The 26,742-nt window shown below is 41.4% G+C and overlaps 1 protein-coding gene across 2 annotated transcripts in view; it reads right to left on the reverse strand.

The window, feature by feature from the left end:
- CABP1 (calcium binding protein 1) overlaps positions 1–26,742 on the reverse strand; it is a 127,255-nt gene that overhangs the window by 25,684 nt on the left and 74,829 nt on the right. The window contains exons 1-2 of one of the 2 annotated variants that reach the window (XM_053702044.1): positions 18,570–18,731; positions 10,477–10,507 (exon numbers count right to left, since the gene is read on the reverse strand). In XM_053702044.1, coding sequence (XP_053558019.1) covers positions 10,477–10,507; positions 18,570–18,731 — 193 coding nt within the window. Of the gene's footprint in view, positions 1–10,476; positions 10,508–18,569; positions 18,732–26,742 lie in introns of those variants that run through there. The other variant, XM_053702043.1, reaches the window with a different exon arrangement.

Here is a 26,742-nt window from a genome sequence, read left to right on the forward strand (position 1 = left end):
TTATACTGCTCCCTACACACAGTCCTTATACTGCTCACTACACACAGCTCATATACTGCTCCATACATCCAACCCCTATACTGCTCCCTACACCCAACCCTTATATTGCAATCTATTACCAATCCTTATACTGCTCACTACACACAGCCCATATACTGCTCCCTAAACTCAACACTTATTCTGCTCCCTCCAACTGTTATACTGCTCCCTACACCCAACCCTTATACTGCTACCTACACCCAGACCTTATACTGCTCCCAACCCTTATACTGCTCCCAACCCTTATACTGCTCCCAAACCTTATACTGCTGCCTACATCCAACCCTTATACTGCTCCCTGCACCCAACCCTTATACTGATCCCAACCCTTATACTGCTCCCTACACCCAACCCTTATACTGCTCCCTGTACCCAACCCTTATACTGCTCCCAACCCTTATACTACCTCTTGCACCCAACCCTTATACTACACCCAACCCTTATACTGCTCCCTGCATCCAACCCTTATAATGCTACTTACACCCAATCTTTATACTGCTACCTACACCCAAACCTTATACTGCTACCTACATCCAACCCTAATACTGCTCCCTGCACCCAACCCTTATACTGTTTCCTGCACCCAATCCTTATACTGCTATCTACACCCAACCCTTATACTGCTACCTACATCCAACCCTTATACTGCTCCCTGCACCCAACCCTTATACTGTTTCCTGCACCCAACCATTATACTGCTATCTACACCCAAAACTTATACTGCTCCCAACCCTTAAACTGCTCCCTGCACCCAACCCTTATACTGCTCCAAACCCTTATACTGCTACCTACAGTCAGCCCTTATACTGCTAGCTACACCCAGCCCTTATACTGCTTCCTACACTAAACCCTTATACTGCTCCCTGCACCCAACCCTTATACTGCTACCTACACCCAACCCTTATACTGCTCTCTGCACCCAACCCTTATACTACTCCCTGCATCCAACCCTTATACTACTCCCTGCACCCAACCCTTATACTGCTCCCTGCACCCAACCCTTAAACTGCTACCTACATCCAACCCTTATACTGCTACCTACATCCAACCCTTATACTGCTACCTACACCCAACTTGTATACTGCTCCCTGCACCCAACCCTTATACTGCTACCTACACCCAACTCGTATACTGCTACCTACACCCAACTCGTATACTGCTCCCTGCACCAAACCCTTATACTGCTACCAACACTCAAACCTTATACTGCTACCTACACCCAACCCTTATGCTGCTCCCTGTACCCAACCCTTATACTGCTCCCAACCCTTATACTACCTCCTGCACCCAACCCTTATAATGTTCCCAACACTTATACTGCTACCTACACCCAACCTTTATATTGCTACCTACACCCAACCCTTATAGTGCTCCCTGCACCCAACCTTTATACTACTCCCTGCACCCAACCCTTATACTGCTCCCTACACCTAGCCCTTATACTGCTCCCTACACCCAGCCCTTATACTGCTCCCTACACCCAGCCCTTATACTGCTCCCTACACCCAGCCCTTAAACTGCTCCCTACACTCAACCCCATATACTGCTCCCTACACTCAACCCCTTATACTGCTCCCTACACACAGTCCTTATACTGCTCCATGAAAACAACTCTTATACTGCACACAACCCTTATACTGTGCTCTCTACACCCATCCAAAATACTGCTCCCTGCACCCAATCCTTATACTGCTCCCTACACTGAACCGTTATACTGCTATCTACACTGAACCGTTATATTGCTCCTTACACCCAACCCTTATACTGCTACCTACACCCAACCCTTATACTGCTCCCTGCACCCAACCCTTATACTACTCCCTGCATCCAACCCTTATACTACTCCCTGCACCCAACCCTTATACTGCTCCCTGCACCCAACCCTTAAACTGCTACCTACATCCAACCCTTATACTGCTACCTACATCCAACCCTTATACTGCTACCTACACCCAACTTGTATACTGCTCCCTGCACCCAACCCTTATACTGCTACCTACACCCAACTCGTATACTGCTACCTACACCCAACTCGTATACTGCTCCCTGCACCAAACCCTTATACTTCTACCAACACTCAAACCTTATACTGCTACCTACACCCAACCCTTATGCTGCTCCCTGTACCCAACCCTTATACTGCTCCCAACCCTTATACTACCTCCTGCACCCAACCCTTATAATGTTCCCAACACTTATACTGCTACCTACACCCAACCTTTATATTGCTACCTACACCCAACCCTTATAGTGCTCCCTGCACCCAACCTTTATACTACTCCCTGCACCCAACCCTTATACTGCTCCCTACACCTAGCCCTTATACTGCTCCCTACACCCAGCCCTTATACTGCTCCCTACACCCAGCCCTTATACTGCTCCCTACACCCAGCCCTTAAACTGCTCCCTACACTCAACCCCATATACTGCTCCCTACACTCAACCCCTTATACTGCTCCCTACACACAGTCCTTATACTGCTCCATGAAAACAACCCTTATACTGCACACAACCCTTATACTGTGCTCTCTACACCCATCCAAAATACTGCTCCCTGCACCCAATCCTTATACTGCTCCCTACACTGAACCGTTATACTGCTATCTACACTGAACCGTTATATTGCTCCTTACACTCAGCCCTTATACTGCTACCTACACCTAACCGTATACTGCTCTCTCCACTCAGTCCTTTTACTGCTCCCTACACACAGCCCATATACTGTTCCCTAAACTCCACCCTTATACTGCTCCCTTCACCCAACCCTTATACTGCTATATATAACCAACCCTTATACTGCAACATACACCTATAACTTATACTGCTCCCTGCATCCAGCCCTTATACTGCTCCTTACACACAACCCATATACCGCTCCCTACACCCAACCCTTATACTGCTCCCTACACCCAACCCTTATACTGCTCCCAACCCTGATACTGCTACGTACAGCCAACCCTTATACTGCTACCTACACCCAGCCCTTATACTGCTTCCTACACCCAACCCTTATACTGCTCCCTGCACTTATACTGCTTCCAAACCTTATACTGCTACTTACATCCAACCCCTAAACTGCTCCCAACCCTTATACTACCTCCTGCACCCAACCCTTATACTGCTACCTAACCCCAACCCTTACACTGCACCCAACCATTATACTGCTCCCTGCACTTATACTGCTTCCAAACCTTATACTGCTACTTACATCCAACCCTTAAACTGCTCCCAACCCTTATACTACCTCCTGCACCCAACCCTTATACTGCTACCTAACCCCAACCCTTACACTGCACCCAACCCTTATACTGCTCCCTGCACTTATACTGCTTCCAAACCTTATACTGCTACTTACATCCAACCCTTAAACTGCTCCCAACCCTTATACTACCTCCTGCACCCAACCCTTATACTGCTACCTAACCCCAACCCTTACAATGCACCCAACCATTATACTGCTCACAACCATTATACTACCTCCTGCACTGAACACCTATTCTGCTACCTACACCAACCCTTATATTGCACCCAACCCTTATACTGCTCCCTGCACCCTAAACCGAAACCTTATACTGCTACCTACATCCATCCCTTATACTGCTCCCAGTTCCCAACCCTTATACTGCTCCCAACGCTTATACTAACTCCTGCACACAACCCTTATACTGCTACCTACACCTAACCCTTATACTGCACCCGAGCCTTATACTGCTCCCTGCACCCAACCCTTCTACTGCTCCCAACACTTATACTGCACCCTGCACCCAACCTTTATACTACTCCCTGCACCCAAAACTTATATTGCTCCCTGCACCAAGCCTTTATATTGAGCCCTGTACACTACCCTTAAACTACTCCCTGCACCCAACACTTATACTGCTCCCTGAATCCAACCCTTATACTGTGCTCCTTACACCAATCCGATATACTGCTCCCTGCACCCAATACTTTTACTGCTCCCTACACTCAACCCTTATACTGTTCCCTACACTCAACCCCAAATACTGCTCCCTACACTCAACCCCTAATACTGCTCCCTACACACAGTCCTTATACTGCTCCATGAATACAACCCTTATACTGCACGCAACCCTTATACTGTGCTCTCTACACCCATCCCATATACTGCTCCCTGCACCCAATCCTTATACAGCTCCCTACAATGAACCGTTATACTGCTCCCTACAACCAGCCCTTATACTGTTCCCTACACATAGCCCTTATACTGCTACCTAGAGTCAACCCTGTATACTGCTCCCTACACTCAACCCTGTATACTGCTCCCTACACTCAACCCTGTATACTGCTCCTTGCACCCAATCCTTATAATGCTCCCTACACTGAACCATTATACTGCTCCCTACACCCAGCCCTTATACTGCTGCATACAAACAGCCCTTATACTTCTCCCTACACACAGCCCTTATACCGTTCCCTACACACAGCTCATATACTGCTCCCTACACCCAACCCTTATACTGCTTCCTGCTCCCTGCACTCAGCTCTTATACTGCTACCTACACTCAACCCTTATACTGCTATCTATAACCAACCCTTATACTGCTCCCTCCACCTAGCCCTTATACTGCTACCTACACCCAACTCCTATACTGCTCCCTGCACCCAACCCTTATACTGCTACCTACAACCAACTCGTATACTGCTACCTACATCCAACCCTTATACTGCTACCTAACCCCAACCCCTTATACTGCTACCTAACACCCTACCCCTATACTGCTACCTGCGTGAAACCCTTATACTGCTACCTACACCCAACTCTTATTCTTCTCCCTGCACCCAGCACTTCTACTACTCCCTGCACCCAGTTGTTATACTGTTCCCCCCACCAAGCTTTTATAATGTTCCCGGCTCCTTACTGTTTCCTGCGCCCAACCTTATTCTGCTCCCTGCACCCAGCACTTCTACTACTCCCTGCAAACAACCCTTATACTGCTACATACACCTAGAACTTATACTGCTTCCTGCACCCAGCCTTTATACTGTTACCTATACCCAACCCTTATACTACACCCTACACTCAGCTCTTATACTTGCACTCAGCTCTTATACTGCTCCCTGTACTAAGCTCTAATACTGCTCCCTGCACTCAGCTCTTATACTGCTCCCTGCACTCAGCTCCTATACTGCTCCCTGCACTCAGCTCTTATACTGCTCCCTGCACTCAGCTCTTATACTGCTCCCTGCACTCAGCTCTTATACTGCTCTCTGCACTCAGCTCTTATACTGCTCCCTGTACTAAGCTCTAATACTGCTCCCTGCACTCAGCTCTTATACTGCTCTCTGCACTCAGCTCTTATACTGCTCCCTATACTAAGCTCTAATACTGCTCCCTGCACTCAGCTCTTATACTGCTCTCTGCACTCAGCTCTTATACTGCTCCCTGCACTCAGCTCTTATACTGCTCCCTGCACTCAGCTCTTATACTGCTCCTGCTCCCTGCACTCAGCTCTTATACTGCTCCTGCTCCCTGCACTCAGCTCTTATACTGCTCCCTGCACTCAGCTCTTATACTGCTCCCTGCATTCAACTCTTATACTGCTCCCTGTACTCAGCTCTTATACTGCTCCCTGCACTCAGCTCTTATACTGCTCCCTGCACTCAGCTCTTATACTGCTCCCTGCACGCAGCTCTAATACTGCACTCAGCTCATATACTGCTCCCTGCACTCAGCTCTTATACTGCTCCCTGCACTAAGCTCTTATACTGTTCCCTGCACTCAGCTCTAATACTGCTCCCTGCACTCAGCTCTAATACTGCACTCAGCTCATATACTGCTCCCTGCACTCAGCTCTTATACTGCTCCCTGCACTCAGCTCTTATACTGCTCCCTGCACTCAGCTCTAATACTGCACTCAGCTCATATACTGCTCCCTGCACTCAGCTCTAATACTGCACTCAGCTCATATACTGCTCCCTGCACTCAGCTCTTATACTGCTCCCTGCACTCAGCTCTTATACTGCTCCCTGCACTCAGCTCTAATACTGCACTCAGCTCATATACTGCTCCCTGCACTCAGCTCTTATACTGCTCCTGCTCCCTGCACTCAGCTCTTATACTGCTCCCTGTACTAAGCTCTAATACTGCTCCCTGCACTCAGCTCTTATACTGCTCTCTGCACTCAGCTCTTATACTGCTCCCTGCACTCAGCTCTAATACTGTTCCCTGCACTCAGCTCATATACTGCTCCCTGCACTCAGCTCTTATACTGTTCCCTGCACTCAGCTCTAATACTGCTCCCTGCACTCAGCTCTTATACTGCTCCCTGCACTAAGCTCTTATACTGCTCCCTGCACTAAGCTCTTATAATGCTCCCTGCACTAAGCTCTTATACTGCTCCCTGCACTCAGCTCTAATACTGCTCCCTGCACTCAGCTCTAATACTGCACTCAGCTCATATACTGCTCCCTGCACTCAGCTCTTATACTGCTCCCTGCACTAAGCTCTTATACTGCTCCCTGCACTAAGCTCTTATACTGCTCCCTGCACTAAGCTCTTATACTGCTCCCTGCACTCAGCTCTTATACTGCTCCCTGCACTCAGCTCTTATACTGCTCCCTGCACTCAGCTCTAATACTGCTCTCTGCACTCAGCTCTTATACTGATCTCTGCACTCAGCTCTTATACTGCTCCCTGCACTCAGCTCTAATACTGCTCCCTGCACTCAGCTCTAATACTGCTCTCTGCACTCAGCTATTATACTGCTCTCTGCACTCAGCTCTTATACTGCTCTCTGCACTCAGCTCTTATACTGCTCCCTGCACTCAGCTCTAATACTGCACTCAGCTCATATACTTCTCCCTGCACTCAGCTCTTATACTGCTCCCTGCACTCAGCTCTTATACTGCTCCCTGCACTAAGCTCTTATACTGCTCCCTGCACTCAGCTCTTATACTGCTCCCTGCACTCAGCTCTTATACTGTTCCCTGCACTCAGCTCCAATACTGCTCCCTGCACTCAGCTCTAATACTGTTCCCTGCACTCAGCTCTTATACTGTTCCCTGCACTCAGCTCTTATACTGCTCCCTGCACTCAGCTCTTATACTGCTCACTGCACTCAGCTCTTATACTGCTCTCTGCACTCAGCTCTTATACTGCTCCCTGCACTCAGCTCTTATACTGATCCCTGCACTCAGCTCTTATACTGTTCCCTGCACTCAGCTCTAATACTGCACTCAGCTCATATACTGCTCCCTGCACTCAGCTCTTATACTGCTCTCTGCACTCAGCTCTTATACTGCTCCCTGCACTCAGCTCTTATACTGCTCCCTGCACTCAGCTCTTATACTGCTCCCTGCACTCAGCTCTAATACTGCTCCCTGCACTCAGCTCATATACTGCTCCCTGCACTCAGCTCTAATACTGCTCCCTGCACTCAGCTCTAATACTGCACTCAGCTCATATACTGCTCCCTGCACTCAGCTCTAATACTGCACTCAGCTCATATACTGCTCCCTGCACTCAGCTCTAATACTGCACTCAGCTCATATACTGCTCCCTGCACTCAGCTCTTATACTGCTCCCTGCACTCAGCTCTTATACTGCTCCCTGCACTCAGCTCTAATACTGCACTCAGCTCATATACTGCTCCCTGCACTCAGCTCTATACTGCTCCTGCTCCCTGCACTCAGCTCTTATACTGCTCCCTGTACTAAGCTCTAATACTGCTCCCTGCACTCAGCTCTTATACTGCTCTCTGCACTCAGCTCTTATACTGCTCCCTGCACTCAGCTCTAATACTGTTCCCTGCACTCAGCTCATATACTGCTCCCTGCACTCAGCTCTTATACTGTTCCCTGCACTCAGCTCTAATACTGCTCCCTGCACTCAGCTCTTATACTGCTCCCTGCACTAAGCTCTTATACTGCTCCCTGCACTAAGCTCTTATACTGCTCCCTGCACTCAGCTCTTATACTGCTCCCTGCACTCAGCTCTAATACTGCTCCCTGCACTCAGCTCTAATACTGCACTCAGCTCATATACTGCTCCCTGCACTCAGCTCTTATACTGCTCCCTGCACTAAGCTCTTATACTGCTCCCTGCACTAAGCTCTTATACTGCTCCCTGCACTAAGCTCTTATACTGCTCCCTGCACTAAGCTCTTATACTGCTCCCTGCACTCAGCTCTTATACTGCTCCCTGCACTCAGCTCTTATACTGCTCCCTGCACTCAGCTCTAATACTGCTCTCTGCACTCAGCTCTTATACTGCTCTCTGCACTCAGCTCTTATACTGCTCCCTGCACTCAGCTCTAATACTGCTCCCTGCACTCAGCTCTAATACTGCTCTCTGCACTCAGCTCTTATACTGCTCTCTGCACTCAGCTCTTATACTGCTCCCTGCACTCAGCTCTAATACTGCACTCAGCTCATATACTGCTCCCTGCACTCAGCTCTTATACTGCTCCCTGCACTCAGCTCTTATACTGCTCCCTGCACTAAGCTCTTATACTGCTCCCTGCACTCAGCTCTTATACTGCTCCCTGCACTCAGCTCTTATACTGTTCCCTGCACTCAGCTCTAATACTGCTCCCTGCACTCAGCTCTAATACTGTTCCCTGCACTCAGCTCTTATACTGTTCCCTGCACTCAGCTCTTATACTGCTCCCTGCACTCAGCTCTTATACTGCTCACTGCACTCAGCTCTTATACTGCTCTCTGCACTCAGCTCTTATACTGCTCCCTGCACTCAGCTCTTATACTGATCCCTGCACTCAGCTCTTATACTGTTCCCTGCACTCAGCTCTAATACTGCACTCAGCTCATATACTGCTCCCTGCACTCAGCTCTTATACTGCTCCCTGCACTCAGCTCATATACTGCTCCCTGCACTCAGCTCTTATACTGCTCCCTGCACTCAGCTCTTATACTGCTCCCTGCACTCAGCTCTAATAATGCTCCCTGCACTCAGCTCCTATACTGCTCCCTGCACTCAGCTCTAATACTGCTCCCTGCACTCAGCTCTAATACTGCACTCAGCTCATATACTGCTCCCTGCACTCAGCTCTAATACTGCTCCCTGCACTAAGCTCATATACTGCTCCCTGCACTCAGCTCTAATACTGCACTCAGCTCATATACTGCTCCCTGCACTCAGCTCATATACTGCTCCCTGCACTCAGCTCATATACTGCTCCCTGTACTAAGCTCTAATACTGCTCCCTGCACTCAGCTCTTATACTGTTCCCTGCACTCAGCTCTTATACTGCTCCCTGCACTCAGCTCTTATACTGCTCTCTGCACTCAGCTCTTATACTGCTCCCTGTTCTAAGCTCTAATACTGCTGCCTGCACTCAGCTCTTATACTGCTCCCTGCACTCAGCTCTTATACTGCTCCTGCTCCCTGCACTCAGCTCTTATACTGCTCCCTGTACTAAGCTCTAATACTGCTCCCTGCACTCAGCTCTTATACTGCTCTCTGCACTCAGCTCTTATACTGCTCCCTGCACTCAGCTCTAATACTGTTCCCTGCACTCAGCTCATATACTGCTCCCTGCACTCAGCTCTTATACTGTTCCCTGCACTCAGCTCTAATACTGCTCCCTGCACTCAGCTCTTATACTGCTCCCTGCACTCAGCTTTAATACTGCTCCCTGCACTCAGCTCTTATACTGTTCCCTGCACTCAGCTCTTATACTGCTCCCTGCACTCAGCTCTTATACTGCTCCCTGCACTCAGCTATAATACTGCTCCCTGCACTCAGCTCTTATACTGTTCCTTGCACTCAGCTCTTATACTGCTCCCTGCACTCAGCTCTAATACTGCTCCCTGCACTCAGCTCTTATACTGCTCCCTGCACTCAGCTCTAATACTGCTCCCTGCACTCAGCTCTTATACTGTTCCCTGCACTCAGCTCTTATACTGCTCCCTACACTCAGCTCTAATACTGCTCCCTGCACTCAGCTCTTATACTGCTCCCTGCCCTCAGCTCTAATACTGCTCCCTGCACTCAGCTCTTATACTACTCCCTGCACTCAGCTCTTATACTGCTCCCTGCACTAAGCTCTAATACTGCTCCCTGCACTCAGCTCTTATACTGCTCCCTGCACTAAGCTCTAATACTGCTCCCTGCACTCAGGTTTTATACTGCTCCCTGCACTAAGCTCTAATACTGCTTCCTGCCTCGCTGCACTCAGCCCTTATACTGCTCCCTGCACTCAGCTCTAATACTGCTCCCTGCACTCAGGTTTTATACTGCTCCCTGCACTAAGCTCTAATACTGCTCCCTGCACTCAGGTTTTATACTGCTCCCTGCACTAAGCTCTAATACTGCTTCCTGCCTCCCTGTACTCAGCTCCTATACTGCTCCCTACACCAGATCTTCTACACCATGCTCTGGAAACTGCTCTCTTACATAAATTTCTCATTTTACCTATCCTATTTACACTTCTTTAATTCATTATATGTTTTATTTACCTTCTATCTCTTCTGGACGCAGCTCTCTATCCTGAAAGAAAACATGTTGGAACAAAGATTAGAGTTAAAGGAAGAAAGTATTGAAGTCACTGAATGAATGGGATTAAACAACTGTAATCTCCAGAGTAATCACACAGAAGAGACATAAGGTATGAGGGTTGGACATGGGGTTGGTGACTGCTCATCCCTCTGTAATTCCTCATTGTCATTATCTTGTGTGTGTATATTTGTGTGTATGTTTATAAACATGTGTGTGTGTCAGTGTGCCTATAATCATGTAAATACAGTATGTGTATATTTGTGAGCATGTTTATACATATATGCGTGTGTGTGTGTCAGAGTGTCTATAAGCATGTAAATGTGTGTGTATATTTGTGTGCATGTTTATAAACATGTGTGTGTGTGTGTCTATAATAATGTAAATGTGTGTGTGTGTTTTGTGCATGTGTCAATGTGTCTATAATCATATACAGTATATGTGTGTGTGTATATTTGTGTGCATGTTTATAAATATATGTGTGCGTGTGTGTGTGTTTGTGTGTGTGTCTGTGTGTCTATAAGCATGTAAATATGTGTGTGTGTATATTGTGTGCATTTTTATAAATATGTGTGTGTACATGTATCAGTGTATCTATAAGCATGAAAATATGTGTGTGCATGTGTCAGTGTGTCTATAAGCATGTAAATATGTGTGTGTGTGTGTATGTGTCAGTGTGTCTATAAGCATGTAAATATGCGTGTGTATATTTGTGTGCATGTTTATAAATATATGTGTGTGTGTGTGTCTGTGTGTCTGTGTGTCTATAAGCATATAAATGTGTTTGTGTGTGTCAGTGTGTCTATAAGCATGTAAATATGTGTGTGTGTATTTGTGTGCATGTTTATAAATATGTGTGTGTGCATGTGTCAGTGTGTGCATGTTTATAAATATGTGTGTGTATGTTTATAAATATGTGTGTTTGTGTGTCTATAAGCATGTAAAGCATGTAAATATGTGTGTGTGCGCATGTGTCAGTGTCTATAATCATGTAAATATGTGTGCGTGTGTCTATAATCATGTAAATATGTGTGTGTATATTTGTGTGCATGTTTATAAATAGATGTATCTGTGTGTGTCTGTGTGTCTATAAGCATGTAAATATGTGTGTGTGTGTGTCTGTGTGTGTCAGTGTGCCTATAAGCATGTAAATATGTGTGTGTCTGTCTGTGTGTGTCAGTGTGCCTATAATCATGTAAATATGTGTGTGTATATTTGTGTGCATGTTTATAAATATATATATGTGTCAGTGTGTCTGTAATTATGTAAATGTGTGTGTTTGTGTATGTTTATAAATATGTGTGTGTGTGTCAGTGTGCCTATAAGCATGTAAATATGTGTGTGTATACAGTACTATACATACAATAAATATTATTTCCAAATGCACTACTTTACCCTTCTTTCTTTAGGGACTTTTAAGAAAGCTGGTTTTGCGGTGAAACATGTTGAGGGAGGGATAAACTGTAAATGTGAACCTCTTAAAATATTTAGGCCTCGCTTCCATTGAGTTGTAATTCAGTTTGTGTGCACTCGCAAACCGTTAAATATGCTGTCGAAAGCAATATCGTTTAACGACTGTTTCCAATGGCGCGTTATACCTCAATATCGGCAGCCGGACTTCGGCTGCCGAAAATATCTTCGCGTCCCATAGAAAGTAATAGAAGCCGTTAATCGATAAATTATACCAGGTTTCCAATGAAAGCGCAAACCGTTAATATACTGTCGGAGGCTGTCGATACATTGAGAAATATTACACCCAGCTCAATTAGGTGTAAAAGAGGAAAATTGTGCTTTTTGAGACCTATTTTCTATTTAAATTATAAAACTTGCAAATAATGCAAGTGTTTTAATGTATAAATAAATTCTAATAGAAATATCAGTATATATTTAAATATAATAATATATGCAAGAACATATCTACAGAATGCAAACTAGACCTATGCCTAGGGCAGCAATACATATTACTTATATTTATGAAGTGGAAAATATAATTATATTAAAAAATAATATTTGATTATTAAAAATATGGATAAGTGTATCTTTATTTTTCTTGAGAGGCGATCACAGGTAAGAAGCACGGACGTTAAACGTAAATTCTATAGCGTAAGGTCGGGTTACCTTAGCAACTAATTGATTTTCAAGAAATCCGACGTCAGATGGAAGCGTTAACACAACGTTAACTTACAGCTACACGAAAAGAGCGACTGCGCACAACACGCTAATCTTTTCAATGGAAACCTGGTACTAAAATGCAGCCGTAAATTACTTTTAGCTGTCAGACGCTTCGGTAGCTTACGGCTCCATTTTTAACGACTCAATGGAAGCGAGGCCTTAATTGGTGGTAATATTTGAATTTAATTTAATGTGAATAATAATAATATACTGTTTACCAGTTATAGGTAAAGGGCCAGATTAGAAGTTGTTTGCAAAATATTGCTTCAGCGAAAGCGATATTTGCACTTAACTTAGTAATACCAGCGCACGCAAATGAGAACTAGCACAGCAATGAGCAGCACATATAAATATATATGAATATATATTTATGTGTTAATATGTGTATATGCATGTAAAATTTATGGATAAAATATGCTTTACTATGGTTGGTTTAAAAAAAATAAAAATATTGACACAATTTTCTAAACTTAGTTAAAGGGACAGTCAACACTAAAATTGTTATTGTTTAAAAAGATAACGCCTTTACTACCCATTCCCCAGCTTTGCACAACCAACATTGTTATATTAATAAACTTTATAACATTTAAACCTCTAAATGTCTGTCTGTTTCTAAGCCACTACAGACAGCCTCTTATCACATGCTTTTTATTTGCTTTTCACAACAGGAGACTGCTAGTTCATGTTGTTCATACAAATAACATTGTGCTCACGCTTGTGAAGTTATAGATGACCCAGTACTAATTGGCTAAAATGCAAGTCAATATATAATAAATAGATAGCCATGTGATCAGGGGACAAAACTGGTTTAGATACAAAGTAATCACAGAGGTAAAAAGTATATTAATATAACTGCGTTGGTTATGCAAAACTGGGGAATGGGTAATAAAAGGTTTATCTATCTTTTAAAACAATAACAATTTTGGAGTTGACTGTCCCTTTAAGTGAAATTTCCAGAAAATCAATAGACTGACAACACATGATTATCAAATAATATAGGCCCTGACCCTGATAAGGAATTCGCCCACTGCCTATCACTCCTTACCCACACAAGCTAAGCAAGTCAAGATAGACAAGTTTTTCAGCACTTGTCAGCATTGTTCATGAACCTGTGACTCTGTTCTCTTGTCACAATATATTTTGTAAAACTACGTTGTTCACCTATACCCTACATGCTGAAGAAAATAGGATTTTATCTACAATATTCTTATAGGTAGCAGTGGTGCAATGCTTAGCCTTATGTTATTTCACTGATTTTAATAAGGAAACATTATCAGAAATGCAATGACTATAGTAAATTCTGGCTGCATAGCTATCCTAAATATACATAAAAAGTTATTTTTTTATAAATACAGTGGACATTTATACCAGGAACCAAAAGATAGTAAAAAAAAAATCCTGACTGATTTTTTATAGCAGTGAACAACTATGTAACATAAAAGTAAAGCGACGGTAAATATAACCTTCAGACACAGGCTGCAGTGCCCAGGCAATTATTTTCAGTAGCACTGTGCACCTGTTTGCTTATTGGCAGGGGTACGAGAGATTTTGGCCTAGATTCAATAAAATTCATTTGTAAAAGAAATATCTTGCAGGAAAAAACTCATAATTCATAAAGATTTGTGCCTGTCTCCTAAACATTTACTTCTCGACTCACAGAAAGTGAAAAAACAACAAAAAAATAAGAAAACTAAAAAGCAAGAAAATGGCAGTTTTGGATGAGGGGCAATAGAGTCTCTATAATTTCAACTTTCTGTAGGTGAAAAATCCTGACCACACCTCTGTCCTGGAACACAGCCAACCTCTGGAGACACCTTTTGTTCTATCCAGCCACATTATTTTACCAAAACAAATATATTTTACAATCACACACACATAACTCACTATGCAATTGTAATTACTGTCTGTCTTGCTAGCGATTCTGGTTTAATAAGTGAGATATAAATATCTGTATATATAATATATATATATTTATATACTCATATATATATGTATATATATATATATATATATATATATATAAAAAATTAAAAAAAGCAAACAAAAACAGATATATATATATATATATATATATATATATAGAAATATCCATTGTAAAATAAAAAGAACATTTTCTTCTATGTGAGGAACATTGGAATCGAAAGTATTCACTATCTTGGAGTTTAGCGCAGTTCGTCTAACTCTGTGTCGGGTTATTGCACGATCAATACATTTTAGTTGTTTGTTTTTTTTTAACATCCTGTCCTATAGAAATCTATGGGGAGAAGTTAGCGTGGTCGCGATATCTAGAGTCCGGAAGTTAGCGCGCATCAGACTTAGTTATAGCGCGCCACTTGTAATTTAGCCCTTTGTAAATTTTTTATTATCAACATCAATTGGACAATACAAAATCAGTGTGTCAGGGAACTGTGGTCTTCACATATTGGGACTGTCGCTGCTATGTTTAGTGGTTTGGGCGTACTATGTTTCTATTATTAGACACTTTTATTGCATTCTGCAAAAATGATTGTACGAGATGTTACGTAGTATTTGTTGTATCATGGATCCCTGCTTACAAATGCTTTATATTTTGTGATGTGATGGCAACAGGTTGGGAACAGCTACCCTTCATTTTTAATTTGGCTTTAATAAGTGTTGCTGAAAAAAGGTTAACTTTTTGGGGCCGATTTATCATGCTGCGAATGCAGCTGTTTCCGCGGGAGGCTTCAGGCTCACCAGAAACGTAAGTTAAGAAGCAGTGGTCGTAAGACCGCTGCTCCTTAACTCGTCCGCCACCTCTGAGGTGGCAGACAGCAATAATCCCGATCAGATACGATCAGGATGATTGACACCCCTTCTAATGGCCGATTGGCCGCGAATGTGCAGGGGGCGGCATTGCACAAGCATTCCATCAGAAATGCTTGTGCAATGTTAAATGCCGACAGCATACAGCGGATCATGTCTGCCCGACAGTTAAAGGAACATTAAACCCAATTCTTTTCTTTCATGATTCAGATAGAGGGTAACATTTTAAACAACTTTCTAATTTACTTCTATCATCTAATTTGCTTCATTCTCTTGATATTCTTTCCTGAAAAGCATATCTAAATAGGCTCAGTAGCTTCTGATTGGTGGCTGCACATATTTGCCTCATGTGATTGGCTCACCCATGTGCATTGCTATTTCTTTAACAAAGAATATCGAAAGAATTAAGCAAATTAGATTATAGAAGTAAATTGGAATGTTGTTTAACATTGTATGCTCAATCTGAATCATGAAATAATTTTTTTGGGTTTAATGTCCCTTTAATAAGTCTACCCCTTTGACTTTATATATATATATATATATATATATATATACACACTCACACACAAAGTTCAAGGAGGAGGATCTACACTCACATCAATAAATCAGCAACCAGCAACAATGTATATATACTGTATATATAAATATATATATATATATAAACATCTATTTCATATTTATCTTTTTCCATATATATATTTTCTCAAACACAGAGGTACAAGATCTCACTTCAAAAATGTATCCACCAGGGAGCATAGCAAAATTGTACACAGGCAGCAAAACCACATTCTCTGATTTGCGAGTTATGACGCTTCCTCATAGATCCTTATGTATCCATTAGCGGCAACTCTGCAATACATGTGGTAAAAGAAAACCAGGGGCCCTCAAGTAAAAGGTTGGATACCACTAGCAAAAGGAAACCAGATAAACATATTCATGCTGTGTGTATTTGGGTTGTAAAACCCTGCAAGCCTCTATAAGTGTGACAGAAAATATTATTTATGATAAGAAAATGCATTTACTAAAAATATACCTTAATTTTATCAACAAGACTAATAAATACTGCAAGACCTAGTAGAGTAGGGGTTTCCCATTCTGTCTGAAAATGTATTCAAAGTTTTGTTTTTATCTTATCATCTGTAAACATTTATTCAAACTCATTAGAGACCCAGATTACAAGTGGCGCACTATTGCTAGCATGGGACGTGAAAGGCCCTATCGCTGGGCCATGCTAAAATTAGCATGCAACTTTATATTACAAGTCCATGGTAAAACAGATTTACCAGAGAAGATTTACCGCGACTGACATCACTCTAGCTCACCCAATACTGTCAAAGAATATAAAGTATTATATTCATAAATACACATTTTTAATTAAAAAAATTACATTTATATTATTTTTTTAAAAGGGTTAAAAGGGTATAGTATATGACTAGGTGTTTGACTGGGAAGGACTCCAAAGTATGTAAATATATATATATGTCTAAATATGTGTATGCATGTAGCGCTGCGGAATCTGTTGACGCTCTACAAATAACCGATAATAATAATAATAATAATAATAAATATGGGTATGCATGTACGTATACATGTCTATATGTGCACACATACATATAAACATATAAATACACATACAGTATATACACACACACACATATATATATATATATATATATATATATATATATATATATATACTTCTTAACCCTTCCCAGTCAAATACCTTGAAATAAAAAACATAATTTTTAATCAATTTTAATATGTTTTTTTAATACAAATACTTGAAATTCCTTTGTTCTTCACTTATAAGAAAATGTTCTTTTTATTTTTAAATAGATATTTCTATTTATATATATCTGTATATAAAATCTATCTATCTATCTACATCTGTATATATTCATATAGATATATATTTTACAACAATAATTATATATATATTTAAAAATTAAAAGAATATTTTTTTCTATGTGAAGAACATAGGAATTTGAAGCATTCCTAACACACCTTTGGGTTTACTGCAGTTGGTCTAGCACAGTTTCAGGATAGCGCGTCTGAATCTTTTGCTCGCTCACTAACGAATTACTTGCAATACCTGATATAACTTGGGAGCACTCATTTTTTAGCTTGAGTACAGTTAGTGCACATGAACGATAAAAATGTACTGCTGCACTTGTAATCTAGGCCATATGTTGTCATTTCTAATGCTTTTCACAAATGACATACTAAACTTCTGTCTTTCTCTGTATATAGACCCCTAGAATTAAATGCAAATTATTATGCCTCAAACCACTGTGCTGACCTTTAACTTACAAAATGCATATTTGTGCCAACATATGCACTCAACAGAACACAGTTTGTACAATGTAAAACATTTATATCATAAAATATACTGACAATTGCAGAAATCTTATTAATACAATTGATCTTATGCTGCTTGTTATTGCTGTTTGTCAATTGCAAACTGTGATTAATAAAAACATATTCTCCTGACATTTGCCACATACAGAGCTTTGCCAGTTTAAATGATGGTAATATTTTGCAAAACGTTTAGGAAGTTGCTGTGTATCCAGGCAATGCCAAATGTTTTGTCTGACAAATCTTATAACTTTTCATGGCAATAACACATCTATAAAGGTATATAAGGCCAGCTTTATGTGTATGATCTTACAAAGTGATTTTTTTATATAAATAAACTGCTACATCAACCTGCTAGTCTAGATTTTTGCAAGCAGTTAAGATGAGAGATTGAGCTGTCATTTTATATTCATGTTGATATTATGTTGAACAATATAAAAAGAGTGTTCAGTTCAATACCTAAATACAAACCATGTCAATCTTTACTAGAAATGTCTTGTTACTTTCTCTGGTAACCAAAGGGCTATCGCACTGAGTGAAAAGCTTGGGTTTAGGTATTTGCCTATATACTTTTTTTAATTAATTAAATGAAATGATAGCACAAATACTTAGCAATACAATGACAGCATCCCTGGAATGTAACATCAAGTGGGATAGGAATGATGTCATGTGATTTGGGGTAAAGGTAGGTGACAGCTGTGGTGACAATATGGAAGGGAAGGCATGAGTTGCACGACTCACGTACAGGCTGCCGATTCTCAGCAAATCCTTTGCGCAGAAAGATACAGGCTGGGCCAAGCAGGTTGTGCATCACTGCGCAGTTCTGAGCCAAAAGCATTAAGGGCCCTTGTGCCCCCTCTTCTCCTGATTGTGTCGGTCTGAGGCAGTTTCTCTCCTCCTGGTACATCTTACAATACACAGAGTGTTACTGGGGGTTCTAGAGTGTTACTGGGAGTTCTAGCATGTTACTGGGGGTTCTAGAGTGTTACTGGGGGTTATAGAGTGTTACTGGGGGTACTAGCGTGTTACTGAGGGTTCTAGAGGGTTACTGGAAGTTCTAGCGTGTTACTGGGAGTTCTAGAGTGTTACTGGGGGTTCTAGCATATTACTGGGTGTTCTAGAGTGTTACTGGGGGTTTAAGCATGTTACTGGGAGTTCTAGAGTGTTACTGGGGGTTCTAGCATGTTACTGGGGGTTCTAGAGTGTTACTGGGGGTTCTATCATGTTACTGGGGGTTCTAGCGTGTTACTGGGGTTTCTAGCATGTTACTGGGGGTCCTAGAGTGTTACTGGGAGTTCTAGCATGTTACTGTGAGTTCTAGAGTGTTACTGGGATTTTTAGAGTGTTATGGGGGTTCTAGAGTGTTACTGGGGTTCCAGAGTGTTACCGGGGGTTCTAGTGTGTTACTGGGGTTTCTGGAGTGTTACTGGGGGTTCCAGTGTGTTACTGGGGGTTCTAGCGTGTTACTGGGTGTTCTAGTGTGTTACGGGGGTTCTAGAGTGTTACTGGGGGTTCTAGAGTGTTACTGGGGTAGGTATTGTGAAAGATCTGCTGAACTTGGCTTAAAGGTTTAGAGTAAAGTATTCCCTCTCTTAGGGCTAGATTATGAGTGGAGTGGTAGTTTGTGCTCCCGCTTGCTCGTTAACTCCGCTAGAAGTAAGCTTTTTGCGATCATCAGGTAGTGAGCGTATTACAAGTTAAAAGTAAAACGTTTTTGCTTGTGCGCTAACCCAACACATGCAGAACGCAAACTTCGAATATTGTGATTGTGTTAACGTATTCCCCTATAAAATTCAATGGAGCATGAAAAAGTGGAGAAAAAACAAATACCTTTACTCGTGCGCATACCCAATCGCCTTTCTAAAGTGCGCTAATCTGACATGAAATATTATATTCACATATATATATATATATAAATATATATATACCAAGACAAAGGATCCTCACTTTCCGGACCTACATCAAGTGAATATTTTATTCAATATGTGACGTTTCGGGAATCAGACAGAGTGTTTCATCCCCGAAACGCCACGTATTTAATAAAATATTCACTTGATGAAAGTCCAGAGAGTGTGGATTCTTTGTCTTGGTATATCTCCTTTGCTCCTATCACCCTGGCACACTGACTAAAGGTGAGAGTGCAAATCCTTTTGTTACTTATTATATATATATATATTTAAATACATATACAGTACAGTATACATATGCACACACACATATATATACACATATACATACATATACATATTTAGACGTGGTGTATCTCTATGTTAAAGCCCTCTGCATGCCTGAGACCTCATATCTTTGAGCCCTTATAACTTTTTAATTAAAACAATTTTTAAATAATTTTATCAGACAGTGTTATTATGAATGTAACTTTATTTTTAAATACATTTTTGATGTGTTTTGTGCAATTTTTTTGTCTCACGTAACAGTTAACCAGAGCTCTGAAGTTGTGCTATCCCGACACGCGTTAAATTCAATTGCGCTCAAGCAAGCCTGTTTTATTCAACTTATAATCCGCATGCTACATCTGATGCGCACAAAGAGCCGCGATAAACCCCTTTTCACTCGCACACAACTGTTAGAGCTCCACTCGTAATCTAGCCCTTAGTCAGGGGTGAATCCTCTCCCAGGTGAAAACTTATCATATTTTCTACCCAATTCTACATTCAAGAGATAGTAAACTCAACATTAAAACCCACAAAGTGTAATTAAACACAGCAAAGTAGCAATGCAATGTTCTTTCTTTATTTGAATTGCTTTTCCTACGATTTACCTCTGTAAATTGTGATTGAGCTACACTCCTCAGGTTTGCCTGACATAGCTACATGTTACATAGTGATTGCTTGGTACAGGGCAGGTGCTACTTTACATGAGATCTCTGTATGCAGATCTGTTGTAATGCATTGTTTAATTGTTACTGCATACTGTGTATATATAAAAAAACAATGTAATCTCCATTTAAAGCTCAGTGTTTGTAGATAAATTATGTAATATGCTTTTTCAAATGGCCCATCATTTACCTATTAGATTTTTATTCACATCGTCTCACTTACACTATGCATATTACTGCTATTCTTGTTTTGCAGTGATTCTGCTTTGTAAACATTTTATTTTGTGTTCTTTAATCCTCTGTTACTGTATTCATGTACTGTACACTGCTCTGTTATTGTTCATCTTCTCTGTTTTTTTTCTTTTCCATTTCCTCCTCCCTCTTTCTTTTCCTCCTTTTCTATAAAAGGAGCTGTTTTGGTCTGGTTATATCCAGCCATATATTCCCACGCTTTTATTTGAACCCTGGGATTCTTTTACAATTATAGCCACAGGGTCAGAGTTCGATTTAGAACAACACTGTAAAAAAAAAAGACATATCTATCTTTATTTATTTATCTATCTATCTATCTATCTATCAATCTATCATCTATCTATCTATCATCTATCTATCTATTTCCGCGAATGGAAGCTATGACTATCCTCTGTAGGAAACACTAATAGACATATAAAATGTAAAATTCTTTGAGTAATTAAAGAAATGGCAAATCATAAAGAGAGAGGCGAGGGGAAATGATGACTAGTGCAGGCATACTTTAACGGCGAAAGTGGGTTATTCATTGTGTTAACATCACTATATGATGGTTGCTAGCGTCTAATGCACTTGGGGTTTAGACTTAAATTAAAACCTTATCAGTGGCCTTGGACACTCTCTCTGTCTCGCTCTTAGCCCTAGCCTACACATGTATGCTGCTATGTGGATCTTCCCTGCGGTTGGGTGACATACCTTCTGTGAGATATTTGGCAGAGGAGACTTCACACAATTCCCCATAACACAGAGTGAGGAGCAGAGGATAGGCTTTCCCGAGGGGACGCAGTAAGACGGTAGCATCCAGCGAGGCATCCCGCACAATTATTGCCTGCAAGCCTCGGGGGCAGAGAGCAGTGTCCCACAGATTAGACCCCTTGAGCCGCAGATTGTTTCCCGGGTGGAGCTTCTGATTATAGCAGATAAACTGCAGTAGAAACTATTCACTGATGAGCTCAGAGAATCCTGCTAATTTGGTGCTTGTTCCCCCCCTTCCCCCCCATGAGCGTTGGAGCTTTTCAATGACATGATGTGGGATAGATCAGCTGGAGGCAGACACAGGACTCTGACGTTAACTTACAGCCTTGCCAGAACCCCTCCAGTTTTGGAATTTAACTAAAAATCTTGCTATTTAGTCTATTTATGTAACAATGCAATGCAGCCCTCTTTGGCAGCCAAAATTGTTTAGACCAGTATTACAAGAAAAGTAGTGCTTGGTCAAGAAAGAGTTAACTTCTGTATCCTTATGTTATCCATTTTGACTCTTCCAGCTGTCTGATCAGTGGACTTACAAATCTCGCTTTTAAATAACTATCATTGCCAATTTAATGAAAGGGACAGAGACTGAGCAGAGCCTCCTAGCTAAAATATTAGGGTCATGTGTGCAGTAAACATGCACTTGACATTCCAAACAAAAGAAACACAATGTCAACCTCCAGTTTCTCAATAAAAGAGGCACAGTATGTCAGATAAGACCTCCCTTTGTAATAGAATGAACAGCGCACAAAAGCAAGCTGTATTAATGAAGCTGAGAGATCAAAGGAAGTCATACTGGATTGAAGATGGCTGATAGTAATTGTGTGATGTTTAAAAGAGGCCCCAGTATGTATATATTAAGATGGTTTATAATGGTAGTCCACACCAACAGGTCTGGGTTTAAATATATATCTATTATAAAGGAACAGGAAACACACAATTAAATTTTCATTATTCAGATAGAACATGACATTTTTCATTTTATTTGTTATAAGTGTTACTTCATTCTCTTGGTATTGTTTGTTGAAGGGCATGAGCATGCATATGTCTTTGTAGCATTTTATATATTTTTGACACAAGCTGCATTATTCTTTGACGCTGACCATGTTGCTTGCTGGTGCATTGTCACGCTTGCTTCCTTTGGTGTAAATATTTTCTGTGGTCTTGTCTCATGCTAAGAGTTGCCATCTTTATTGAAGTTTTTCCTGGGTGTGCTTTACTTCCTGTTGTCCTGTTGCTGCTGACCTTGTTTGTTCCTAGACAATTCTTCTGCTCGAGCTGAATCTCTGACTGAACTTGACTACTCCTTGGATTTGATTCTATATTTCCTGATGTCTACCAGGGCCAGACTGGGAAATCAGACTGGCCCTGGAAATGTTTAAAGATGACCCCAGCACCCCCAGACCTGCCTCTGCCCCTGGACCAGCCCCGTTTTCACCCCCCTACTTTGCCTAGGTTCCATTTTTTTTTTTTGCTGCCACAGGCCCCCACACCCTCATCAGCAGTGGAGCGGCCTTAAAGAAATGGGCTACCATGCGCACAAGGCTTACTCTGTGTCGTCCCTGACGAAGGATGTGGCCCTACAGCGACCCACTGTGCCAATAGTGCACTGATGTCTGCCTAAATCTGACTACAGCTTTGAATTTCTTTGCTAAAATACATTAAAGGGACAGTCAAGTCCAAAAAAAACTTTCATGATTCAAATAGGGCATGCAATTTTAAACAACTTTCCAATTTACTTTTATCACCAATTTTGCTTTGTTCTCTTGGTATTCTTAGCTGAAAGCTAAACCTAGGAGGTTCATATGCTAATTTCTTAGACCTTGAAGGCCGCCTCTGCATTTGATAGTTTTTCACCACTAGAGGGCGTTAATTCATGTGTTTCATATAGATAACATTCAGCTCATGCACGTGAATTTACAGAGGAGTGAGCACTGATTGGCTGAAAAAGAACTGAAATAAGGGGGCCGTCAGAAGATGCTTAGATACAAGGTAATCACAGAGGTAAAATGTTGTATTATTATAACTGTGTTGGTTGTGCAAAACTGGGGAATGGGTAATTAAGGGATTATCTATCTTTTAAAACAACAAAAATTCTGGTGTTGACTGTCCCTTTAAGTGAGTCATACCCTGGGGGTTCCATTCAGAGTGTTGGGATTGTGTCTATACTACCCATCCTAGACAGACATTTACTACATGCCTGACTCCCTGACACCTTTGATATAAGAACATATAAAATCACTGATTCTGGAGCCAATTTATCATGCTGCGAATGCAGCAGTTTCCGCAAGAGCCTTGAGGCTCGCCGGAAATAAAAATTAAGAAGCCGCTTCTTAACTCATCCACCACCTCTGAGGTGGCGGATAGCAATCATTCTGATCGGATTAGATTGGGATGATTGACACCCTCTGCTAGCTGCTGATTGACAGCGAATGTGCAGGGGACGGCATTGCACAAGCATTTCACATTTTAAAATTATTCAACCTCCATTGCAAATCATGTTTATTGTCAAAATTTGCAGACTTTCAGGTGTTTGCAATGAACGAATAAAACAAAAGTAATTGAAATAGCTCAACACAAAGAATGCTTCACGTTGTTTCCCCAAATTCAACTGAAAATGCATCTTTTAATGAATTCTGCAGTCTCAAAATTATTCAACCCCTTCATGGCAAGCATCTTTAGTACTTAGTAGAGCACCCTTTTGCTGTTATGACCTGCTGAAAACTAGATGCATAGACAGACATCAGCTTCTGGCAGCGTTCCTGAGGAATTTTTGACCATTCCTCATGAGCAATGGCCTCCAGTTCAATAATATTCTTGGGTTTGCGTACTGCAGCTGCCTTCTTCAAATCCCACCAGAGATGGCCACTGTAGAATCTTCCAGGACTTCTGCAACCAAGCCTTGGGGGAATTTGAGGTATGCTTGGGATCATTGCCCTTTTGGACGGTCTAATGACGCCTGGCATGACGTTTTCTCATAGGATTTCCAGATACTTCAATAAATCCATCTTGCCTTCCATACACATGCAGGTTTCCAGTGCCAGTGGATCACCGAGCCACCACCTTGCTTAACTGTAGGCAGAGTGTTCCTTGCAGCTTATGCTTCATTCTTCTTCCTGCAGACATAAAGCTGATCCATTGGGCTAAAAAGTTCCAGTTTTGTTTCATCGCTCCACAGAACAGAATTCCAAAACTTCTGTGGCTTATTTATATGATTTTGAGCATATTGGAGTTGACTTTTTTGTGCTTTTGGGTTAGTAGTGGTGTACGTCTTGGAGTTCTGGCATGGAAACCTTCTGCGTTTAGTATGTGCCTTACTGTGCAAACTGAAACTTCAGTGCCTGTTGTCACCAAGTCTTGCTGCAGGTCTTTTGCTGTCACTGGAGGGTTTTTCTCAACCTACCTTCTCAGAAATCTGGTTGCAGCGGTTGATAGCTTGCTTTTTCTGCCCCATCCAGGTAGTGTAACCACTGTTCCTTTAACTTTGAACTTGCAAACTATACTTCCAACAGTGCTTTTAGGAACATTCAGTGCCTTTGCTCTCTTCTCTTCTCTTAACTTTTTGGACCATTCATTTGATTTAGGTATTTCATGTATTCTAGCTCAACCACACCTGGTGCAATTAATGAAGCCCTTGATTAGTTGCATCAGATGTGCTTGAGACAACGTGGCCTACTTATCAAGCGATCAACTGTGCTGCATTCAACGGCACCAATACGCTCGCCTGACATTACCTAACATCGCGGCCGCGGACCTGAATATGCTCTCCATATTTAAATAAAAAGCTGTCAAAAAGCCGCGCACCAAGTATGGAAGATTGAATAGCCAACAGAATGCGAGCTCAATCCTATTGGCTGATTGGATCAGCCAATAGGATGAAAGCTCAATCCTATTGACTGATTGGATCAGCCAATCGGAATCTAAGGGACGCCATCTTGGATGACGTCATTTAAAGGAACCTTCATTGTTGAAGAAGACGGCGAAAGAAGAGGATGCTCCACGCCGGATGTCTTGAAGATGGAGCCGCTCTGCGCCGGATGGATGAAGATAGAAGATGCCGTCTGGATGAAGACTTCTGCCGGCTTGGATGAAGACTTCGGCCTGCTTGGATGAAGACTTCTGTCGGCTTCGCTGAGGACTTCTGCCTCTTTGTTGAGGATGGATTTCAGGTCTTCAAAAACTGTAAGTGGATCTTTGGGGGTTAGTGTTAGGTTTTTTTAAGGGTTTATTGGGTGGGTTTTATTTTTAGCTTAGGTTTTGGGCAAGGAAAAAGAGCTAAATGCCCTTTTAAGGGCAATGCCCATCCAAATGCCCTTTTCAGGGCAATGAGGAGCTTGGTTTTTTTAGATTAAGTTTTTATTTGGCGGGTTGGTTGTGTGGGTGGTATGTTTTACTGTTGGGGGGGTGTTTGTATTTTTATTACAGGTAAAAGAGCTGATTTCTTTGGGGCAATGCCCCCCAAAAGGCCCTTTTAAGGGCCATTGGTAGTTTATTGTAGGCTAGGGTTTATTTTTATTTTCGGGGAGCTTTTTTATTTTCATAAGGCTTTTAGATTAGGTGTAATTAGTTTAAATATTTGATCATTTATTTTTTATTTTGTGTAACTTAGTGTTTATTTTTTTTGTAACTTAGTGTTTGTTATTTTGTGTAACTTAGTGTTTGTTATTATGTGTAACTTAGTTGTTAGTTTTCTGTAACTTTGTAATTTTTAATAGTAGATTTAAATTATTTGAGTAGGGTTAGGTTTTTAAATATGTAATATAGTTAATTTAATTTGTAGTTTAATGTAATTTCAGTATAACAGTTAGGGTAGATTAATTATTAGTTTAATATAGTTTAATGTAATTTCAGTATAACAGTTAGGGTAGATTAATTAATAGTTTAATATAGTTTAATGTAATCTTAGTATAATAGTTAGGGTAGGTTAATTAATAGTTTAATATAGTTTAATTTAAATCTAAAGGTAAGTTTAAATTTATTATAAGATAGGGATGATTTAATATTTAATGTAAAGTTAAGTGGTTGTTAGATTTAGGTGTTAATAGGTTTAGTAAGTGGTACTGATGTGGGAGGCCAGGGG

Source organism: Bombina bombina, chromosome 2 (assembly GCF_027579735.1).
Source record: "Bombina bombina isolate aBomBom1 chromosome 2, aBomBom1.pri, whole genome shotgun sequence".
Taxonomy (NCBI): Eukaryota; Metazoa; Chordata; class Amphibia; order Anura; family Bombinatoridae; genus Bombina; species Bombina bombina.